This window comes from Tupaia chinensis, unplaced genomic scaffold (assembly GCF_000334495.1).
Source record: "Tupaia chinensis unplaced genomic scaffold, TupChi_1.0 Scaffold000322_1, whole genome shotgun sequence".
NCBI lineage: Eukaryota > Metazoa > Chordata > Mammalia > Scandentia > Tupaiidae > Tupaia > Tupaia belangeri.
The window spans coordinates 4,374,242-4,394,672 of record NW_006159816.1 but is presented as its reverse complement, the minus strand read 5'-3'; the positions used below and the strand labels follow the sequence as shown (position 1 = coordinate 4,394,672).

The 20,431-nt window shown below is 37.6% G+C and overlaps 1 protein-coding gene across 1 annotated transcript in view; it reads right to left on the bottom strand.

Moving 5' to 3' along the window:
- The window catches only part of TTN (titin), a 306,431-nt gene that overhangs the window by 250,401 nt on the left and 35,599 nt on the right, over positions 1–20,431 (bottom strand). The window contains 15 exon segments of the mRNA XM_027773115.1: positions 4,021–4,209; positions 9,776–9,901; positions 10,126–10,410; positions 12,354–12,585; positions 13,685–13,850; positions 13,934–14,075; positions 14,591–14,851; positions 15,247–15,507; positions 15,626–15,886; positions 15,979–16,242; positions 16,753–17,013; positions 18,785–19,045; positions 19,129–19,392; positions 19,511–19,783; positions 19,879–20,145. Coding sequence (XP_027628916.1) covers positions 4,021–4,209; positions 9,776–9,901; positions 10,126–10,410; positions 12,354–12,585; positions 13,685–13,850; positions 13,934–14,075; positions 14,591–14,851; positions 15,247–15,507; positions 15,626–15,886; positions 15,979–16,242; positions 16,753–17,013; positions 18,785–19,045; positions 19,129–19,392; positions 19,511–19,783; positions 19,879–20,145 — 3,513 coding nt within the window.

Genomic DNA, 20,431 nt, shown 5'->3' with positions numbered 1-20,431 from the left:
TGGACTCCCATGTAGTCGACTGCGGTTTGAGTCCCAGACCCAGTGGCTTAAAACTCACGCCTGGCGCATGTGTGTGCATGCCCAAGATTCCAAGAGGAGAATGGAGGATAAGGGATTGTGGCGTGGCCATCCCCCCTGGGGGTGCTTTCTCGCTTTCTGTCTGTTTGTCTCTCTGTCTGGTGAGCGCACACGCCCTATAGCAAAAACCTCTCAAAAAAAAAAAAAAAAAAAGAAGGCAAAAGGCCTCTTTTTGGTGAGTGAGTTTTGTAGATTTAAAGAGTTAATGACTGATTGTCTCTATTGGGCAGGAAGAAAGAGCACTGTTTCACAGTTCAGTGCGAAGAGGATTGTGCACATACACAGCACCATATTCCTCTCTGCTCATCTCTAACACCCAACAGTATATCCATGATCAGGGAGAAACCTGAGGCCACAGCTTTCCACAGACTCCTAGAGATGCCCAAACTTCTACCAGCTTCCTTCAATGAGACTAAGTGAAACTCCTTTTACTACAGACAGGCAGCATGAGCTTCTAGCACCTAGAGAATAATTTTGTCATTCCATTAGCATCTAAGAGGAAAGTACATGGATAAAAGGAATATGCTGCCTCTTGCCTAGACAAGTTTATTCCTATTCTTTAAGACACAGGAGAGACTCTAGCACAATAATGACAAAACTTATCTTGCCATGAGAAACTTCTACAACCGCAGGAGGATCTGAGGCTGTAAAAGCAGTATCATTTACTGAGAAATACCTAGGGAATCACTAATTATGATCCAGACAGAGGATCATTATTTCCAGTGTCCAATTTTTAATTTTCATAGTGTTTTTATAAACAGTTAGGGCCTCCAATTCTGATTATAAAAGGTAGATAAGAATGGTTGGACCTCTTACTGTTAAAATGCTTACATATAAACTTAGCACAGTGTTGGGCACAACAGTACTTAGCAAATTACAACATAATCTTCCCTGATATACTTCTTATGTAGCTCACTTAATAAATATTTAAAAGCAGCATGGCACAGCATGCATAAAATAAAATTTAACTTCCTATACCTATATTTGAAAGTTAAACTTCTGTGTCTGGATGGTCAAGTTAAGTTTTTCATGACAAGTTTGACCAATGACTTGGCCAACTTTCACAAACCATTTATGGATAGAGTACTAATTTAGAAATATTCTATCTAATATATTCATTGATTAATTTTTCATGGCAAAAAGAAAAAAGCTGCTGAAAGCAATGAGGATGAAATGAAGCAAGTCATGGCTAAAAATCAAATAACCACCTTCTACTATTAGTACTGCTGATGTTGTCTTCTCTCCATATTCATTGTGTGCAATGCAGCTGTATAGTCCTTGGTCTACCAGCTGAACATTACATATGATAAGAAACTGAGTGCTTCCATTTTGTGATCGCTTTACTCGCTCAGATTCCTCTAGCTTCACACCTTCATGAGTCCAGATTACATCAACAGAAGATTCATCTTCGAAGATACAGAGGAATTGGGCGGTGTCACCACACTTTACAGTGAGGTCTTGAAGATGCAGGAGAATCTTTGGTGCCTTGCCCACCAAATCTTCAACACATTTCTCAGATAACTCAGAACTTTCAGCAATTTGTGAAAGAGTTGCAGAATGGTACAACTCTACATCTTGAACAGACGCAGCTATGTGGGTGGAACTTTGAGATACATTTTCAAACACCTGTACTTCATATTCATATGATGATCCTTCAAATGACTTAAATTCCTTTTGGAATATTTTGTTCTCCTCCCTTGAGAAAGAGGAATCTGCCACTGCCTGGGGCTTGGTGGACTCTCTTACATGTTTCCCAGAACTCTGCCTATCTAGAGCTTGCACTGTATGATCAAGTGACAAAAAGAGAGAAAAGAATATTAAGATCTAAGCTTTGTCACTAGCCTAGGTTAGTAACAGAAAATGGCATGGAAGATGAAGATGAAAGACATCGTCACTTGAAAGTAGCATGCCAGATGCAGTATGCTTTAGGATGTCAGAATCACACAAAAAATTCCTTCCCAGTGATCCAGCAATGACCAGTTGATGAAAGCTCATGCAGATGCCATCCACTTTGGGTTCCTTCCTTCTGTTGTATGGCAGCTATCTGAAGTGACAGTCTCTTCCTCTCTTTCTACCCCTCCTCCCTCTTTTCTTCTCTCTCTCTCTCTCTCTCTCTCTCTCTCTCTCCCTCTGTCTCTTGTTAACTATATTTGGGATACCATTTGCCCTCCTTCCACTATACATTTATGCAATATACAGCGAAGAGATCATTTAATGATGCAGTGTTATTTAGAAAAGTAAAAAAAGCCAAGCAAAGTTGGTCACTAACGAAATAATTATTGATTCTCTAATGCACAAAACACATAATTTCAAATGAGATTTAAAGTGTATAAGTTAACCTGCAATTGAAGACTTGGGGAGAGTTGTTGGGTGTTACTTTATTAGTAAATTATAGAATGACCACTGTATGCACTGAAACGAACAGCAAAGACCTCATTAGTAACAGTGAGAGTAGGAAGTATGCAGCATATCAAAGTCCTTGAAGCAAGAAGGGCTTTACCTTTAAGAGTCACTGTGAGTGTAGCTGCACAAGTGGCTGCCCCAGCACTATTGGCGGCTCTGCAAGAGTACTGCCCGGCATGCTCTGAGTAAGCATCAACTATAAGCATTAAAGCCATGCCTGTGGACTCCTCAAAATGGAACACTACATTTTTTGTTTGCAGAATTGGCTGTTGGTTATGGAACCACTGAATTTCTGGCTTAGGAATGCCAGAAACCCTTGCATGAAATCTGACTGTCTCCCCGTTGTGCACCCTGAGGCTTGACAGAGGCTGGATGAAGATGGGCTTTTGGCCAAGAGACTCCTTCTTAAATGAAACTGATGAAGAAGCATACCACTGAGAGTTTGATGTCACTTCTGCAAGTTTGCTAAATCCTGAAAAGAAGCATGCCAGTTTTTAATGTCTTACTCTGCATTGAAACCAGAACTCATTTGGAGTCGACAGATCTGTTACAAATGCCAATGAAGGACCAGAATCCAATCCAATCCTAATGCCTTGTCATTGCTTGCCACTATTGAGTCAAAGTCATATAAGTTTACTTCCATTTCCCAGATAAGCCAGCTGACACATGAAGGGGCAAAAGAACTTCATTGTGTTGTTCATGTGGGAAACAGCAGAGCATGCTTAGGTATTCTTTCCTTTCCTTTTCATCCTCTGGTAGTAAATCCAATGTTTCCATTTTGTAAATCACTTTAAATTCACTATTAAGAAATTTTAAACTAAGTGTTTAAAATTAAGGGGAAAAGAACCCAGAAGTTTCCATAAATCTTTATGTACTTGTGTGTACTTAATATTACAGATACGATATTCATTTGGGAAAAATAGTCTGACTGCATAAAAAATAAGGTTATCCTTGTTTTGAATCAAAATGCCCCTGATTACTCAAGTAGTGTTGCTGATTACAATTTAAGAGTCCTGACTAATAGAAATGTCAAATCACCTTAGCGCTGGGCCCCTCAACATTCAGGCACTCTTAGAATGATGGTGAATACATGTAGCTGGTGTTCACACCTGAAATGTCTACCATAGTATCTGTGAAATTATCATGGTGTTATGACAGTGGGAAGATTATAAGACTCTGAGATTTGTTTTTAAATATGATTTTCATCCTAACCAAAAGATAAAACAAATCTACCTATTTTTCCCCCCCAGCAAATATCTCCCCATCCTGATTCATGCTGATCTGGAAGCGTGAAAGTTCACAGTGGCAGCAGTACATTACAGTTGTTATGGAGAAAAAGCAGGGCAAAATACAACAGGACAGTTGGAATTCCTAACAAGAAGGGGCAAGTGTATCCCACATATAACATGGTAATAATTAGTTGAGTTAAGAGACAATGGTAGGACCCATGATGATTTACATGAACTCATTAGTGATTGTTCCTGGCATTGCAGATTAGTTTTAGGATTAGAAGTAGGTCCTAAAGTTGTTTGAGTCTACCTTCCAGTCTCAGGTTGGCTGTGCTTGACACTTGGCCCACAGCATTATTAGCAACGAAAGTGTAGGTCCCTTCATCTTCGGGATAAGCTTCAGCAATTTCTAGTTGGTAAGTGTCTTCAAACTGAGTCATCCTGAAGAACCGTGATGGCTTGATTTTCTTGTCTTTGCTATACCAAGACACTTTTAAATCTGTACCACAAAACAAAACAAGATATTTAGATCACAAGAATGAGTAGATTTAAAAAATGTACCTGCAAAAGCAATGTTAATTATACAAGTGACTACCTTTCATAGTTATCCTATACTTTTCTTCTGGGATTGCCTCATTGGCTATTATACAATGTCTTTTCATCTTCAGGAAGGAAACATAATTCTAGAAAAACTAGTTTGTTCAAGAACATAGAACTGATTACAGTATTTAAAATGATAGATGTTTAGTTAAAAAAATTTTTTTGTGTGTGTATTTTATGTTGTGTGGTGGAGGCAAGGACAAGATTTGTTTGTATTCAGTGACTTTAAGAAAAAGATACAGGTTCAGGTCTTTGATCCATTTGAAGTTGATTTTGTTAATGGTGAGAGATAGGGATTCAGTTTCATCTTTTTGCAAGTGGAAACCCAGTTTTGCTAGCACCATTTGCTAAAGAGGTTTCCTTTTCCTCAGTGATTAAATGTAATTTAAATTTATTTTAAAAACGGAAAAGGAGGGACCAAGAGATGGCAGTATGGTTACATCACTGGATTCCCATGTAGTCCACTGCAGTTCGAGTCCCGGACACAACAGCTTAAAACTCATGCTGGGCATGTATGCATGCATGCCGAAGATCCTGACAGGAGAATAGAGAAGGGATTGCAGTGTGGCCAACCCCCCTGGGGGGGGCGTGATTTCTCGCTTTCCGTCTCTCTGTCTCCTAGCAAGCACATGCACCCTATCGCAAAAAATCTCTCTAAAAAACATAAAAATAAGGAAAAATACATAAGAAACAGTTAGCATGAAAGGTTTGATCTGGGATTGTTGATTGCCTACTGAGACAGGAGGTAAGGAAAACTCTCCATCTTATTTGCAGAAAGATTGATCAAAAGGAAGGGAGATGGCCTATGCCCTGATGGTTAATGGAGCTGTATCCCACTTAGTTGACCCCATGCAGTTCAAATCTTGACCTTAGCAGCTTGAAAAACATACTGGGCATATGTGCATATGTGCCCCAAATCATGACAGGCATGATTATGCCTCATTGGAAGATGGAAGATGTTTTCTCTCCCCTCCCTCGGTCTCTCTATAACAATTCCACATGCCCTCAGGAAACACCCACCAAACTTTAAAATAGGCTCTTTTGAAGATTGAAAGAAAAGTCTATTTCTTCATTCCTAGTGAGCATAAGGTTATAGCATAATGGCATACATGGGACAAATAACCATCCTGAAAATAACTTTTAAAATAAAAAGACTCATGGAATTTGGGGGATCTTAGATATACTTAGCTTTCCTTCAAAGTAGTAGTTATAATAAATTATAGTAAAAATATTTAAATACAAAAACTTGAGCCATGCTAAAATGATAGAAAATGAAAATCCAAAAGAAGGTTAAAATCACATTATTAATGGTTTTTGAAAATGTCATGATGCATTGTTACATTGAAAACCAGAAAAAATATATCATGACTTTTCAGACAACCCAATACATCATCATAGTTTAAGGTAACATGCACTTTCAATTTAGGTAATAGTTTTATAACATTTTTTTCTATGCAAAAAAAATGTGTTGTCATGACTTTTTTGACAATCCAATAAAATCAAAGTCACCTTGTCCATGGTGCACAGTCACTATGATACTTCTTTATCTCTAAGCCATCAGTGGGGGTTGATGGTATAATCATCCAGTCATCTACTATTTGTGTGGATTTGGGACACAAATATTGTCCCATGAAGGTTACTCTCCTTCACTCTCCTTCCTATGATGGTAACTATTTGTAAACCACAAACTCTCTTTTTAAAGTGACAGATCTCTTCAGTTCCTTAGGTAGAATGGTCAGGTAGAAAGGGGAATCCTGACAGTACAGGAGCAGTGTGAACTTGGACATCCCAGTTACTCTCTGGATAAGTCTTCTCATTTGTAAAATGGAATGCATAACAACTCATGGCTATTCATTGTATAAAATTGCTGTGAGAATTAAAAGACAAAAAATGCAGGGCAGGGCTTTATAAGTCATCTAAAGCAAGAATGTCTAACATCAGAGAAGAAGTCAGCAGTGTCTTCAGTAAGTGCTCACAGACAGGGCAGTGAAGTATGTAACAGGCAACACCACCATGTGGGATTTAGCAGTCATCCTATGACTTTCAGTTTGTGTGTGTGAACTCTGTGTGTGTGTGTCTGTGCATATAAAGGTCAATGGAAATAAAAGATAATGAGTTTGGTAAATCCCTTATCAAGTTCTCTGCTTATTCTTACAGACAACTTCGTCCTTTGGTAAATTGAATGAGGCACTGGGACACACATAAACTGACACTGGGCATGAACTGCCCACAGTAAATGAACTGAAAGGTAAAACCTCTTTTAGAAATGGAAGTGATACTTCTGGCTGGGCTGCCGGTATCTGTATTGGTCATTGGCCTCTTACAAATTTTGCAAGGCCACCCCATGCCCCTGTTTCTCACTCCCACTACCAAGTTTATTTTGTTTCTAAATTTTGTTTATTCTACATCCTTAATATCCCTCCAATGTACCCCTTCTTCTCTTCTGGTTCCTCCAGTAGAGGACCTTGTTGACACCTTTCTCCAACTCTCCTACGCAGAGAACACTGATTACATGGGCCTGTTACAGGTTACAACCCTGTGATCTAAATGGTTGTGCACATGCATCTCCTCATCTACACAATGAACTCCCAACACAAGGGCAAGGTCTGCAGCCCTCCACGCCACCCTCCAGACAGTGTATGTCAGTGTATGTTTCAATAGCAATATAGGTTGGTAGATGCTTAAAACTGAACACATTGAATAAAATTTTAATAGATATTTAAATGAATGATGTAAAACCATCATTCCTAAACTATTTGTCATTTTCTTTATCTAGCTGTAACTCTTCAGTTCTCCAGATAATATTGACAGATCATTAAAAGAATAAGCACTAGCAAAAAGCTAGCTTTATTGAAGTTTTAATTTTACTTTTTCAAATTGCTTTTCTAACAATAGGTGGCACCAGAGACCTTCAACAGATAACATTTTCCTCAGAAGCACCACCGATTGCTTAGGACTGAGTTTCACGCTTCAAAGAGTACCAAAACATAGGACTGATGCTTTTGGAGACTCACTTTTTTTCCAATTTGTGGAAGGCAGGGCTACACTAATATTACTGAAGGCAAAATCTGGTCAGAGGATGTTGTGGAAATATTTTCCATCTCAGGGGTGTGAAACCAAGTGATTCAGTAAGCATTTAAAGGGGTATTTTATTTAATGAATTTAATTTCTTCATTCAGATAATAACCTTATAAGACAATCCAAAGACTTCCTTCTGTATATAAATAGTATCACACATACAGATCTTATGCATTTATAAAGAAAGCCCAATCAAACACGTAAAAAAAATCAGTCATGCAGAAAAGAAGAGACTATCTTTCTCTTATCTAATTGGAGAGTCTTATGAAGGGTTTCAGTGTATTTCTGCATATACTTATTATAGCATTGCTTTAAAATGATTTAAGGCTACTATTACTACTTTGAATGACTATATATATATGTATATATATATGTATGGAAATTTTTTTCCTAAAAATGTGGTGAGTGGACACATTATTTAGTGTTGCTTTAGTTAATGTGAGCACATTTTCTTTATTGTGTCAGTTGGATATTTTTGAATCAGTCCTCATTGACAGTTAGTATTTCTTGAACACTATTCTTCAAAGTCACATGGTATTTGGTATTTGTCCATGTTGGTCACCCAATACTAGACTTTCATGTTTATATAATTCTCCTCTAAGACTGTAATAAAATGAATGGACTGAGAGCTATTCATTGACAGCCATGCCTGGAGGTGCTTTACATACAGAATATGCTTTATTTATGCTTGTAGAATCAAACAGAACTTTATGGTTTGGATCATCATCTCTTTCCCAGAGGAGGAAATCATAAGGCCAGAAGACCAACCAAATACCAGCTTGTTTAGGAAAACAAACAAACAAACAAACAAACAAACTCTTGGCAAGGTAGAGATTGAGTTGTGAACTAATGGGGAAAACATAATGAAACAATAAAACTTATTAATAATCCTGTGAGATGCCCAAGCTTTGAGGATGTCCTTTGGATGAAAGTATATAAAAGCTAAGTCTCTTTACAATCTAAATGATGCATAGCGACTGAGTGTATAAATAATAATGATAATAAAAGAAAAAATAGAAAAAATAAGTAAAAGCTAAGAAAATGAGGAAGCGATTTTCGTTTGGGATGTAGTTGATCATGTCTCTATCTGTGATATGTCATAATTGGCTTGAAATGGTTTTATATAAATTGCCTCATTCTACTAAGATCATACTCCTGGGGTGAAGGAAAGGGCTGATGGTATTTGAAAAACATTCCCCAATGAAAAATGGTAGCGGTTGACTCTGGAGAAGTGAGTACTCTATGTTCTACATATTCACTTAAGTCATCTACTTTTATTCTAATAATAATCTTAAGTTACTGGTATTATTTATTTAACAAGTTATTTATCCAATCAACAATTACTATTGAATTGCCACAGGGCAGGTGTGCTCATCAGAAAATCAGAAAAAGAAAGAGGAGAGAGAGGGAGAGAGAGAGAGGAAGCCTCTCTCCCCATGGACCATGGTCCCACTACAATCTTTTTTTTTTTTCCCCATCTCTCCATTCTGTCAGATCTGGGGCATGCATGCGCATACAACTTGCATGCTTTTCAAGATGCCAGGGTCAGGACTTGAACCACAATCGATCATGTGAGACTCAACCTTCTATGCATAGCACTTAATCACTGTGTTACGTGGTCATCCCAATTTCTTATGGACTATCTATTATATAACTGGTGGTATTCTAGGGCAAGGAACCATCCTTATTCTCAGGAACTTTACCTTCTAGTAGCTACTATTTTTCAGGCACCAGATTCTAGGTACAAAGATAAAATCTTTGCCCTTAAGAAAGGTATGCTCTAAGACTGAATGCAATATTCTCACGTTACTCATGAGGGAAAAGAACCAGAGAAATCATATATATGCCTAAGGCCACATGTCGGAGCCACGATTCAAATACAGTCTCTTTGACCATATATTGCCTACTTTTGACCAGCATAGGAACCTACCTTCCTAAGGAACATACCTTTCTCGTAAGCATTGTCCATAGACTAAATAATATCTTGCATATAAATAGATACTTCTTTTGAAGCGTATGTAGATTCTATTATAGTTAATAATTATAATTTTTGCTATTGTATTTTTCTCATCAAGAGATAAAGGTTATCTATAATCACAAGAGGGACATGGCCTTTTTTTAATATTAGTGGGAAAAAGCAGTTTAATTTTTCTATTGTGGTGAAAAACACATAACATAAAAATTTCCACCATGGCTATTTTTAAAGGTACAAAGTAGCAGTGGGAAAGTATTGATCAAATTCTTTATTCAATAATTCAAGTAAGTCATCTTCTAGATTCTCAGTAACCTTTAAACTATGCTTGGGAGGTGTTTGTGATGGAGAAAAAGATGAGAGACCATTTTTGCCAGATCATACTGCCAGTGACACCTTTTGCTTATAAACCTACCTGTTCCAGAAACTCTGCATTGAAAACGGGCCGGCCGTCCCTCAGAAGTGACAGTGTCCTGAAGTGGAGTGATGATGGCAGGAGGATAAACTGGCATTTCCTGATCAGGAGATACTATTTCTGGAACTAAAGAAAGAGATCACGAGATAGGTCATGATGAAGCCACCATCCAGACCTCATAGAAAGGAGCGTGCAAATTTCTCTTAATTTATTTTGCAGCAAGGTGCTTTCAAATTTGAGTTGCAATCTATTTTCACAGGCTCCAGATTATAGTTGTAAATGCAATAAGAGAGCACAAAAGTTGGCTCCTTACATTTTATGTTGCACTGGGAAGTAGCAAGGCCACCTACCTTCCACTGAAAGTGAAGCTGAGGTCGTGGCAACTCCATAGTCATTCTTGGCTTCACAGGTATACACAGCAGCATCCTCTGGGAAGGCTTCAATTAGTAAAAGCGTGTACTCTTGCCCATCATGAAGAAATTTGCACTTGAAGCCTGTGGAAAGCAGCTGTTCTTCCTTGTACCAGGAAATTTTTGGCTGTGGCCTGCCAGATATCACGGCACAGAAGCGGGCAGGCTTGCCAGATTGCACGGTAACAGGCTGGAGCTCCTGCAGAACTTGGGGTGGTTCAGGAGCTAGGAGTAAACGACAACAAATCATCTGTGAAAAGGTGTTCAAAGCACAGAGAGCACATGAGGCTCCACATTAATTGGTCACTGGGTGGCTACGTGCCCAGAGACAAAACTTTGAAATTGTGGTATTTTTACTTGTCTCAAAGAACATTACGACAGTCATTGTGCTAAAAAGGAAAATATGTTTGGATTCTATCCTCAAGTAGCTTCAGAAAGGTATTTTTTTATATTTTGGAGCATGCTGAGTTTTGAGTTTCTATATATAGCATGGTTATCCTAGCTCCTGCTAGGGGAAGAGGCACAGCAAACATTTAGGTAGAGGTTACCTAAAAGAATTCTAGAACAACTTCCATGGGTTACTTATTTTTAAAAGTTATTTGGGCAAATCATGTGGTAACAAGATCATTTGGGTTTGTTTATTCCAAATATTTGTGTATATGTCATAGTCATTTCTTTATGTACAGGTGCCAGTGAAGTGCAATCAGTAGGCATCGAATGAATGAATGAATATTATTTCAGATCCAGTTAAATGCAATTAGGTAGCATTAACAAAATTCAACATTCCTACTATGCCAATTAAAGCATATTCTTGTGGCCGGGTGGTGGTACAGAGGTAATGCAACTGGCCTTACAAGGGAAATTTCCGGGATTCATGTTCTGGGATCTAATTCTCTGAGTACACTGGATACATCTTGTGGCCCTAATCAGGGCTGGGTGAGACTGAGGGTAGATTGTGGCAGGGGGACCCTGCTGGGGGTGTCTTTCTCTCTGTCTTGCTCTCTGAGAGGAAATACATTGATAGACTTTTTTTTCTAAAAGCATATTCTTTTTTCTAAAAGCATATTCTTTTTTCTAAAAGCATATTCTTAGTATTGTGATGAATGAGGAGGACTGAGTAGTTCATGGAACCCAGAAGTGGGGAGAAATGACTTCACTGAGCTACCATAAAAAAGAAACTTCGTTGTGCCTACATTTCTCCATCACTAACATAGAGATAATAACTCAATGCTATGACCTTTTAGTTTTCTAGGGGCCCTGGGGTTATGGTTCATCTTTGTGAATCTTGAGATTATACCTAGTGTTCCTGCATCTGCCTCAGGGGTCTTTGTTCAGAGAGATATGGCCCAAGATGAGGATAGGGAGGAGGTTCTACTTCACTCTGTGTATCTAGGTTAGTCTCATATCTAGGCCAGACTTAAATTCAGCTCTAAAGTTTCTAATGCAGAAAGCAGAGATTTAATGGGGCAGAGAAGACCTAGTTTCATATCACCTGTGGTTTTCTTGGCCCTCCAAGAGAGGACTTTTGGGTTCTTCCAGGAAGAAACTGGAAATGCCCTGATCACTTGGTGGCAACTACCAATACTTAAACAGAATAGAGGGCAGAGAACCAAATCAGTAAATGCTGTAATCTATTTGGGATGTATTATAATTGATAAACTGTGGTGAATGTTTAATAGTGTTAATGAACCAAACAAGGATCTTGCCATTAGGTGCTTTCTGGATATGATATCTCAGTAGATCTTTTAACAGTGTTCTCCGTTTTTCATAGGCATAATGTGAAAATAAATATAATTACCACCATGTGAGTACCATGGGCTTTTTGGAAATTGCCCCAAAACTACCAGTTTTAGTAACTTAAAAAGGAGGACATTCCAGCATTGATAGACTAGCACATGACCGACTGTGGTTTGAGTCCCAGACCTGGAGGCTTAAGACACATGCCAGGCACATGTGCATGCATGCACAAAATACCAAGAGAAAAATGGAGGAGAAGGGATTGTGGCATGGCCACCCCCCCAGGGGGGGATCTCTTGCTTTCTGTCTCTCTTTCTCTGTCTCTCTCTCTCTCTGGCCAGTGCATGTGCCTTATGGCAAAAATCTCTCTCTAAAAAAAGAGGCTATTCCAGATGAATTTACAGAATATGTTGAAGTCTCTATATACATACCATTGACGTAAAGAGTAACAGAACTCCTGTTCCTTCCTGCCACAAAAGTGTATTCGCCTGCATCACTAAGCCTGGTCTCAGAGATAAACATCCGGTGGATTCTTCTCTCCACCACATATTGGTGTCGTTCTTGAATTTGGAAATTGATTTCAATGCCATCTTTATACCAGTGGGCATCAACATCATCTTCATTGACCTCAAACTCAACTACAGCACGTTGTTTCTCAATAACCTGTTGATGGAGCAGTATAAGAAAAAAATTTAAAGCTTACTTTCCTCTTAGTCCACACATTTCTTTTCATTTGATGAGTATACAAAATCTATACATTGTAACCTAATAAATTCATTGATCCTAGCATATTCTAATCTTTTCTGCCTAGTCTTGGAAAACTGGTACCCAAACTTCTTTTGTAGAGAATCATGCTTGCACCTGCATTGAGGAGGAATACTGCCCCAAAGAGATGACTATTTTATCCTGAAATATTTGCTTCTTAATAATAAAACTAATGATATTTTACATGGGAGCTCTGATTATGTATAAAGCTCTTGTAAGTTCCTAGTCAACTTGATTTCATATATATAAGCAACGACTGTAGGCGAAGAAGGAATTATTCTCATTTTAAAAGTGAGAAAATCAAGGTCCAGAAGTAGATAATAAATGATGAAAGACATATCCAGATGATCTGAGTCCTCACTGAAGGCTTTTCCACTATGGCCTGAGGCCACTAAAACCTGATTCTTTTTGTATGAGCAATATGATGAAATTGACTCAAATGATATTTCTCTGAACATGTTTCCTCCATTATATCATTTGAACAGATTGCCACCCATCAGGGTAAGCTTTGCAAACCTGTTTGCTCAGCATCCTTGCTAGGAATCTAGCACTGCTTAGGGCTTCCTCTCAAACTTCACAGGAAGTGTGCCTAGCTATTAAGTCCCTATATACCTATCTCCCCATAGATAGAAACTTCTGGAGAAAATGCCACCTTGTTCTGAATGTCTTTAATTCTAATTGTTGTGTGAACATCACAATTTAAATTTTATTTTTTTCTGGTTGGTGCTGTTTGGTAAGTAGCCATTTAATAGACAGTGAAATTTCTACAGCTGCTTTAATTAAAGTATTCAGACAGCTGCTAAGGACACACTCCCTAAGTGAGTGGGAACTGTGACTAAGTTGATGTTAACATAAGAATCTAAGCTAGTAGGCATGAGATGAATAAATTCTTTGAAAGAATGAGGTTAAAAAATGTAAAAGCCAAACTTCAAAATATAAAACTATGGATTAGGGACTATTCTTGATTTCCCCCCCAAATTTAGCATATGAACAGTACCTGAACTTCCTTTTTAATACTTCGGATGCGGACATCTCTGCCTTCTACAAAGAGGTTAGCTGTTGACATGTTGCCTCCAGCCACCACTGTATACTTCCCAGCATCGGACATCCGAGTGGATGGGATCAGAAGGCGGTGGACATATTTCTCCTTCTGAACCTTTATTCTACAGATGACATGGAAATTCTATCATTCAAGGATTCAAATGAAACAGAATTACTGGAATGTAGCAAGACAAAAAGAACTGACCTGTCTGTAATCTGCAGTTCTTGGCCATCTTTCATCCACTGTACAGTAATGTCAGGTTCTGACACTTCACATTCAAACATGGCTCGCTTCTTCTCAAGAACTTTTATGTCCTTAATGTGTTTCCTAAATTCTATATGGCGAGCTGAAAAACAGCATGTGAAAAAATTTACATTTTAATGGCTTAATTGATATATAATTCAGATTATACAATTCACTCATTTAAATGACACAATTCAATGACTTTCGGTATATCCAGAGTTGTGCAACCATCACCACAATAAAATTTAAAACATCCTAACTTTCCCCAAAAAGACACTATGCACTCTCAACCATCAGCCCTTAGAATCTTCCCATGATCTTCCCCCAGACTTAGACAACCACCAAGATATGTCCCTACAAATTTGTCTGTTCTGAACATTCCCTATAAATGGAAGCATATGATGTTGTCTTTTGTGCCTGGCTTCTTTCTTCCAGCATAAAGTTCTCAGAGTTCACCCTTGATGTTAACTATATCAGTACTTCCTTTTTATTGATAAATAATATCCCACTGTGTGAATATCCCACATTTTGTTTATCCATTTGTCAGACGATGTACTGGCATTTTATAGAGTATACTTGACATTTTTTTCTATGCATATGACCTTTATGAAATCATACCTTCCACATAGAGGGTGGCTGTTGAAGTAGCTTTTCCAGCTACAAAGGTGTAGTCAGCAGCATCCCCAAAGTGAACATTTCTGATATTGAGTGAGTGTGTGAGCTTTTTGGTCCTCATCTGGCACCTGTCAGTTGATTTGATTTCCACACCATTCTTTAACCACTTGTAAGAGATGCCTTCATAGTTTACTGTCACTTCAAAGGTAATGGTGTCTTTTTCTTCAGCATTGATGTCCTTCAGCATGGATGTAATCATGATTGCTGCAAAGGGAGAAAGGAAAAACACCAAAGGAGACTTTGTGTAAGTGTGATGTGGGTTGTGACAGGTGCAGAATGAAAATTAGGACTCTTTTTAGAATGTCTGCTGAGGTGATCACAGCTCTTTGAATAAGATCTTTGATAGCTTCTATATACCCCTGTATAGAACAATGCCAACTGATAGAGGAACAGAAAGATCAAGTGATCCAGAACATCTCTCTGGGCAGCCATTCAATGCTATTCTTATTAAGAAGTTTTATCCAGGCAGAGATGTTAGTGTCTAATTGTGTGGGCTAAGTAGTCATGAATAAAACATATAAAATATGGAAAAACAATCACTATACAATGAAATATATACATATATATTAAGCTATTATTATTATTATTATTTTACTTACGAGTCACTGTCAGGGTGGCACTGACTTGGTCATTACCACAGACAAATGTGTATTCTGCTGAGTCTTCCGTGCTGGTGTTCATGATGACCAGCTGGTGGAGTTTTCCCTGTACTACTATCTTGAATTTTTCACTCATCTCAATCTCCACACCATTCTTCAGCCACATGGAAGGGACATTGAAGTGGGAGACCTCACACTCAAAGGAGGCGGTTTTAGTCTCAGGCACCTCAATACTTTTCATGGTTTTTGTAATATGTAATGCTTGGAAAAAATGAGAAAGCATTTTATTAATATATTTTATTTTTAAAAATAGATGAAGCAAAAAGGATAAATGATGGGGATCATCAAAGGAAATGTCATAGGAGTTGCTAATACTTACTCTCCACAAACAATTTTGCTTTGCACTCCAATTGTCCCACCACAGCTGTGTATTCCCCAGCATCCGAGGGGGTAATATTCTGCAGCATCAGCTTGTGCACCTTTCTTTCTGAGACCAGTCTGTGTTTGTCACTTGGCTTAATCTCCACATTCTTATGGAACCATTTTACTGGAACGGTGTCATGGGAAAGACTGACTTCAAAGGCAACGGTGGCATTTTCCAAGGCAGTAACATCCTTTGGCTTTTTAATGATCTTGACAGCTAATGAAGAAAGTTAGAACAGTTCAGTGATAAGGTTAACTCAGTGAGACCCATGGGTTATCTACTTGTAAAGTGTTTCTAAGTCAACTTACTTTCAACGTGCAGTCTGGCACTGGCTCCAAGTCTTCCAAGCCTGAAGCCATAAACAGATTCATCTACAATGGCGCAGTTTTTAATTCTCAGAGAATAAATTGTTCCTTTGACTGAGATATCATATTTGTCATTAGATTCCAGCACAACCCCATTTTTGATCCACTGGACACCTTTGACATTAGGATGTGTAAGCTCAACTGTGAAAACAGCGTCCTGTGTCTCTGTCACTGTGAGGTTCTTCAGAGTCTTCTTAATTTTGACAGCTGAAGATGAATTTATCATTCGATTAGAAAGTACAGATGATATCTTCAATAAAAAGAAGTTCTGAACAATATCATTGCTTCATTATCTTTCAAGAAAGTGGTTATCAAACACTGTACAGTTATGCATCATCTCTATTCTTGATATTAGTTAGGAAAATCTGGGACCAGCTGGACAAGTACATTGTACAATGATTTCCTATACATGAATAGGATGAAGTGTGCATGCTCTATACTAATATTTTATACACAAATTGGAGAACAGTGAAAGAGAAATAGAAAATCAGAGTGTCTGATTTAGCTGTTTCACTGAATCAAGGAATGGTTTCTTCCCATTAACACATCTGATAAGCAATTCTATTGACTCATTTTATAGTATGGAGAAAAGTTTAGAGAATTTATAATGATTGTATAAGATGAAGGTGTATGGCATCCTTAATGGCCAGACTACTTGACTTTTAAAGAATGTACTCTGACTTGAATGTACTCTGACTCTATCATTGTGTCACTGACCTTCAACTTTGAGTTTGGCAGATGTTTTGGAGGTGGCCACCTTGAAGGTATACTCTCCGATGTCATCTAACTTGGTGGCAGCAATGATGAGTCTCCTTTTGCGGCCATCAGATTCACTTCTGATGTTGTTACTCAGTGGTAGGTGTTTGCCATCCTTCAACCATTCGCCTTCAGAATCTGGGTTGGCAACTTCACATTCAAACACAGCTTCCTGGGATTCAGCGACAGTCTGATCTGTGAGAGGCTTAGAGATAGCTCCCCCTTTGAAATAACAAGTACAAGTATGAGTCCTTTAAAAATATTTACATAAAAGTTTATACAAAATAATTTACACATTAAGAAGTTTGCACAAATAAAATGAAAATTTTAAAACATAATTTTGAATATCATGTCTAATAAAATTATTTTTACCCATATTGAGAAGGTGACTTTTTCTAAGCATAAATGACTGATAACCAGTGAAAATAATGAAATCAGGCAAGTTTTGCAAAGGAAAAGCAATGGTTAAGTTAATGCAGAATTCTGAGAACCACAATGAATACGAAGGGTCTCTAACTCAATTCCTTCTTTAAAAGCTTTCTTTTTGGTCTTTTAAGGATTATCGTCTGAGAACATGGAGGCAGAGCTTTGATGGGATGGGGAGGTGTGGTGTTATTGGTTGAAGATATTTTGATCAACTGGACTGGGGCACAATGTTCGCATATTGAAATGTTCACTTTGTAAGCTAAATGATGTGATTGAAGGTATATAAAAAATTAAAAAACATATACCTGTGATAATTGATTGGAAAAAAATTTGCTAAAGAAAGTGTCCAAGTTATCAATGTTTCTATACATTAGGGGTTCTTGCACACTAAATATCACTGTGTTAACAAATGTTCTTTCTTTTATAAAGTTTTCCCCATTGCCTTTACTTTTATCATCCACTGGGAGAAATAATTGCTTTACCAAATTGGTTATTTATGTATCTATCCCTTGCTAAACTATAAATTCCTCAAGAAAAATATATCATCCCCTATTTGTTTTCATGTCCTGAGTTCTTCACAGTATCTAGCCTACTTTAGGAGCTCACTTTATTTTCTTCTTCTTACATATTTAAAAACATGTCATTTATAATAAACATGTCAAAGTGCAGAATCTGAAATTTTATTTCAGAAGGCTCCTTGTCATCAAATCTCTGAGGAAATATAATAATGTAATAAAGTATAAACCATAAAACTTTCATACCAAAAAAGACACATAGTTACTATATCACTTGCTTATATACCAGATGTCATAGACAGCGTGATTTCATTTAAATGTAATGTATCATCTCTTCAATGCTTCAATTGTAATGAATAGAACAAGTTAATGATGACTTCTAGTTTTTTTGATGACACTTTTGACTCTTCATTTTAAGTCTATGGATTTCAGCTGAATGAGAATGCTCTATTTCTACTTTATGTCATAAGATATAGGTACATTGGCTTGTATTTTTAAAACATTCATTGGGTACGTAAAAAAGAATGAAGGAAATAGAAGCAACAAAGGTTAAAGAAGCAAGAGATCTTTATAAAAGACATGGATCTTTACACAGAGTAGGAAAGATTAAAGTTCAATTCAGCAAATACGTATTGATCATTTATTGTGTGCAATATATTCGCATAAACTAAGAAGAAAAAGAAGCAATGTCAGATTTCAGAAGTTTTGAATCTGGTGTGGGAAGAGGAAATAGGGAATATGACAAGTATATAATAAGGACTATCAGTGAAGCACACATAAAGTCATCTGGGGCTTGGAAAACGAAGAGATCATATTCAAATGGGGAGATTAAGAAAAGCTTCATGGAGGGATGGCATTTGAAGTAGGCCTGGAAGATTTGGAATTTAGGCTAGTGAGCCCAACGTCGAGAGCACTATTGGCTTAGAGAGCAACATAAGTAGATATAGGAGAGTGGGAAATTGATAGAAATTTGAGGCGAAGTGGGCAACCAATTCTTAAATGAAAATAGCCACACTACATAAGAACTTAGGTTAAAGGATAAATGTACTAACCTGCCACGGTAAGTTTTCCAGATGTCCTATTTTCTCCAGCATAAAATGTATAATCTCCTTCATCATCTTTCATCATATTTAGAACTGTCAATTTGTATATTTTTCCATGAGCTTCAATTTTATATTTAGAACTGGGTTTGATTTCCTTGTCCTTAAAATTCCACAAAACATCAATTCCTGAATGGGACAGCTCCACTTCAAAGACCACGTTTTGGGTTTCTGTACAGGTAAGGTCACGGAGACCTCTGATAATTTTTATTTCTAGGGAAAAAATAAAATAGTAAGTTGGTTATTACATCCAGCATGTTCAACATTTAAAATGAGTTAAATGGAATGATCCTTACTTTCTACAGAGAGATTACAGCTAGTTTCAACTCTGCCAACCATCAGTTTGTAAGGTCCTTCATCTGAAGCATGGGTTCGGTTAATCACGAGTCGCTGCTTAGTGCCTTTGACAATAGCTTGTACACGGTCATCAGGCTTGATTTGTTCATCATTTAAGTACCATTTAACAGAAGTCACATCAGGGACCGAGACCTTACATTCGAGCACAGCCTTGGTACCCTCGATCACATTAACATCTTTTAGAGGTGTTACTACATCAACACCTGCAAAACCACATACACAAATAAAATAATTGTTAATAGGCATTCCGTTTAAAATGTCTGCTCATTAAAGTTCTTTACTTCACTTGACAATGTAAACATGAAACTCAGTAGCACTCACTATAGACAGAGACGCGCCCACTGGTGGAGAGCCCAAGGGCTGGGATGGTAAAGGAGTAATTCCCAGCATCTTCCTTAGTCATGTCTTCGATGAGGAGCATGTGAGATTGTTTGTCTATCACAATGTGAATCCTGTCACTGGGCTGTACTTCTTGGCCATCTTTCATCCAGACACCTTCCACATTTTCTAAGGAAACTTTAACTTCCAGCTGAACTATGTCACCCTCACAGACTTTTTGATCACTAAGTCCTTGTAGAATAGCAATCGGGCGAGCTGTGAAATATGGGGGGAAAAAGATTGTAATGACCATTTCTATCCATAAAACACAAAGATGCTCACTGGAGGCCAAAAGAAATGAGAAGACTTACGTTTCATCTTCAGTCTACAAGTTGTCTTTTTCCCGTCGATCACAAAGCTATATTCTCCCTGGTCCTCTTTGGTTACATCCTTGACTGTGAGATTCTGACGCCCACGGCGTGATGTAATTGTGTATTTGCCATTGGATTTAAGCTCCACATCATTATGATACCATTTGCCTTCTATATTTTCTGGGGATACAATACACTCTAACTCTCCTGAAAATGATTCTGGAACTTCTATATCTTGAAGTTCTTTTACAAACTCAACAACTGCACCTGAAGTAAAAGATAAAGACAAATCACTTTCTTTGGATAGCTATGCATCTAGACTTAAGACAGAGATAACATCTTTTCATCTCTTATTAGACATATTATTAATATCCCCTGATTCTGGACAGAGAAATAAATTTTTAATAAAAGGAATTCATTTTTAAATTATTTTTGAAAGCAGAGAGGACCATTTCAATACAAAATTTAAATCAGGCTATCAAAACAATACAATTTTTTAAAATTCAGATTATCAATATTCTTAATGAAGAACATAAATTAATGATTCCCGCTG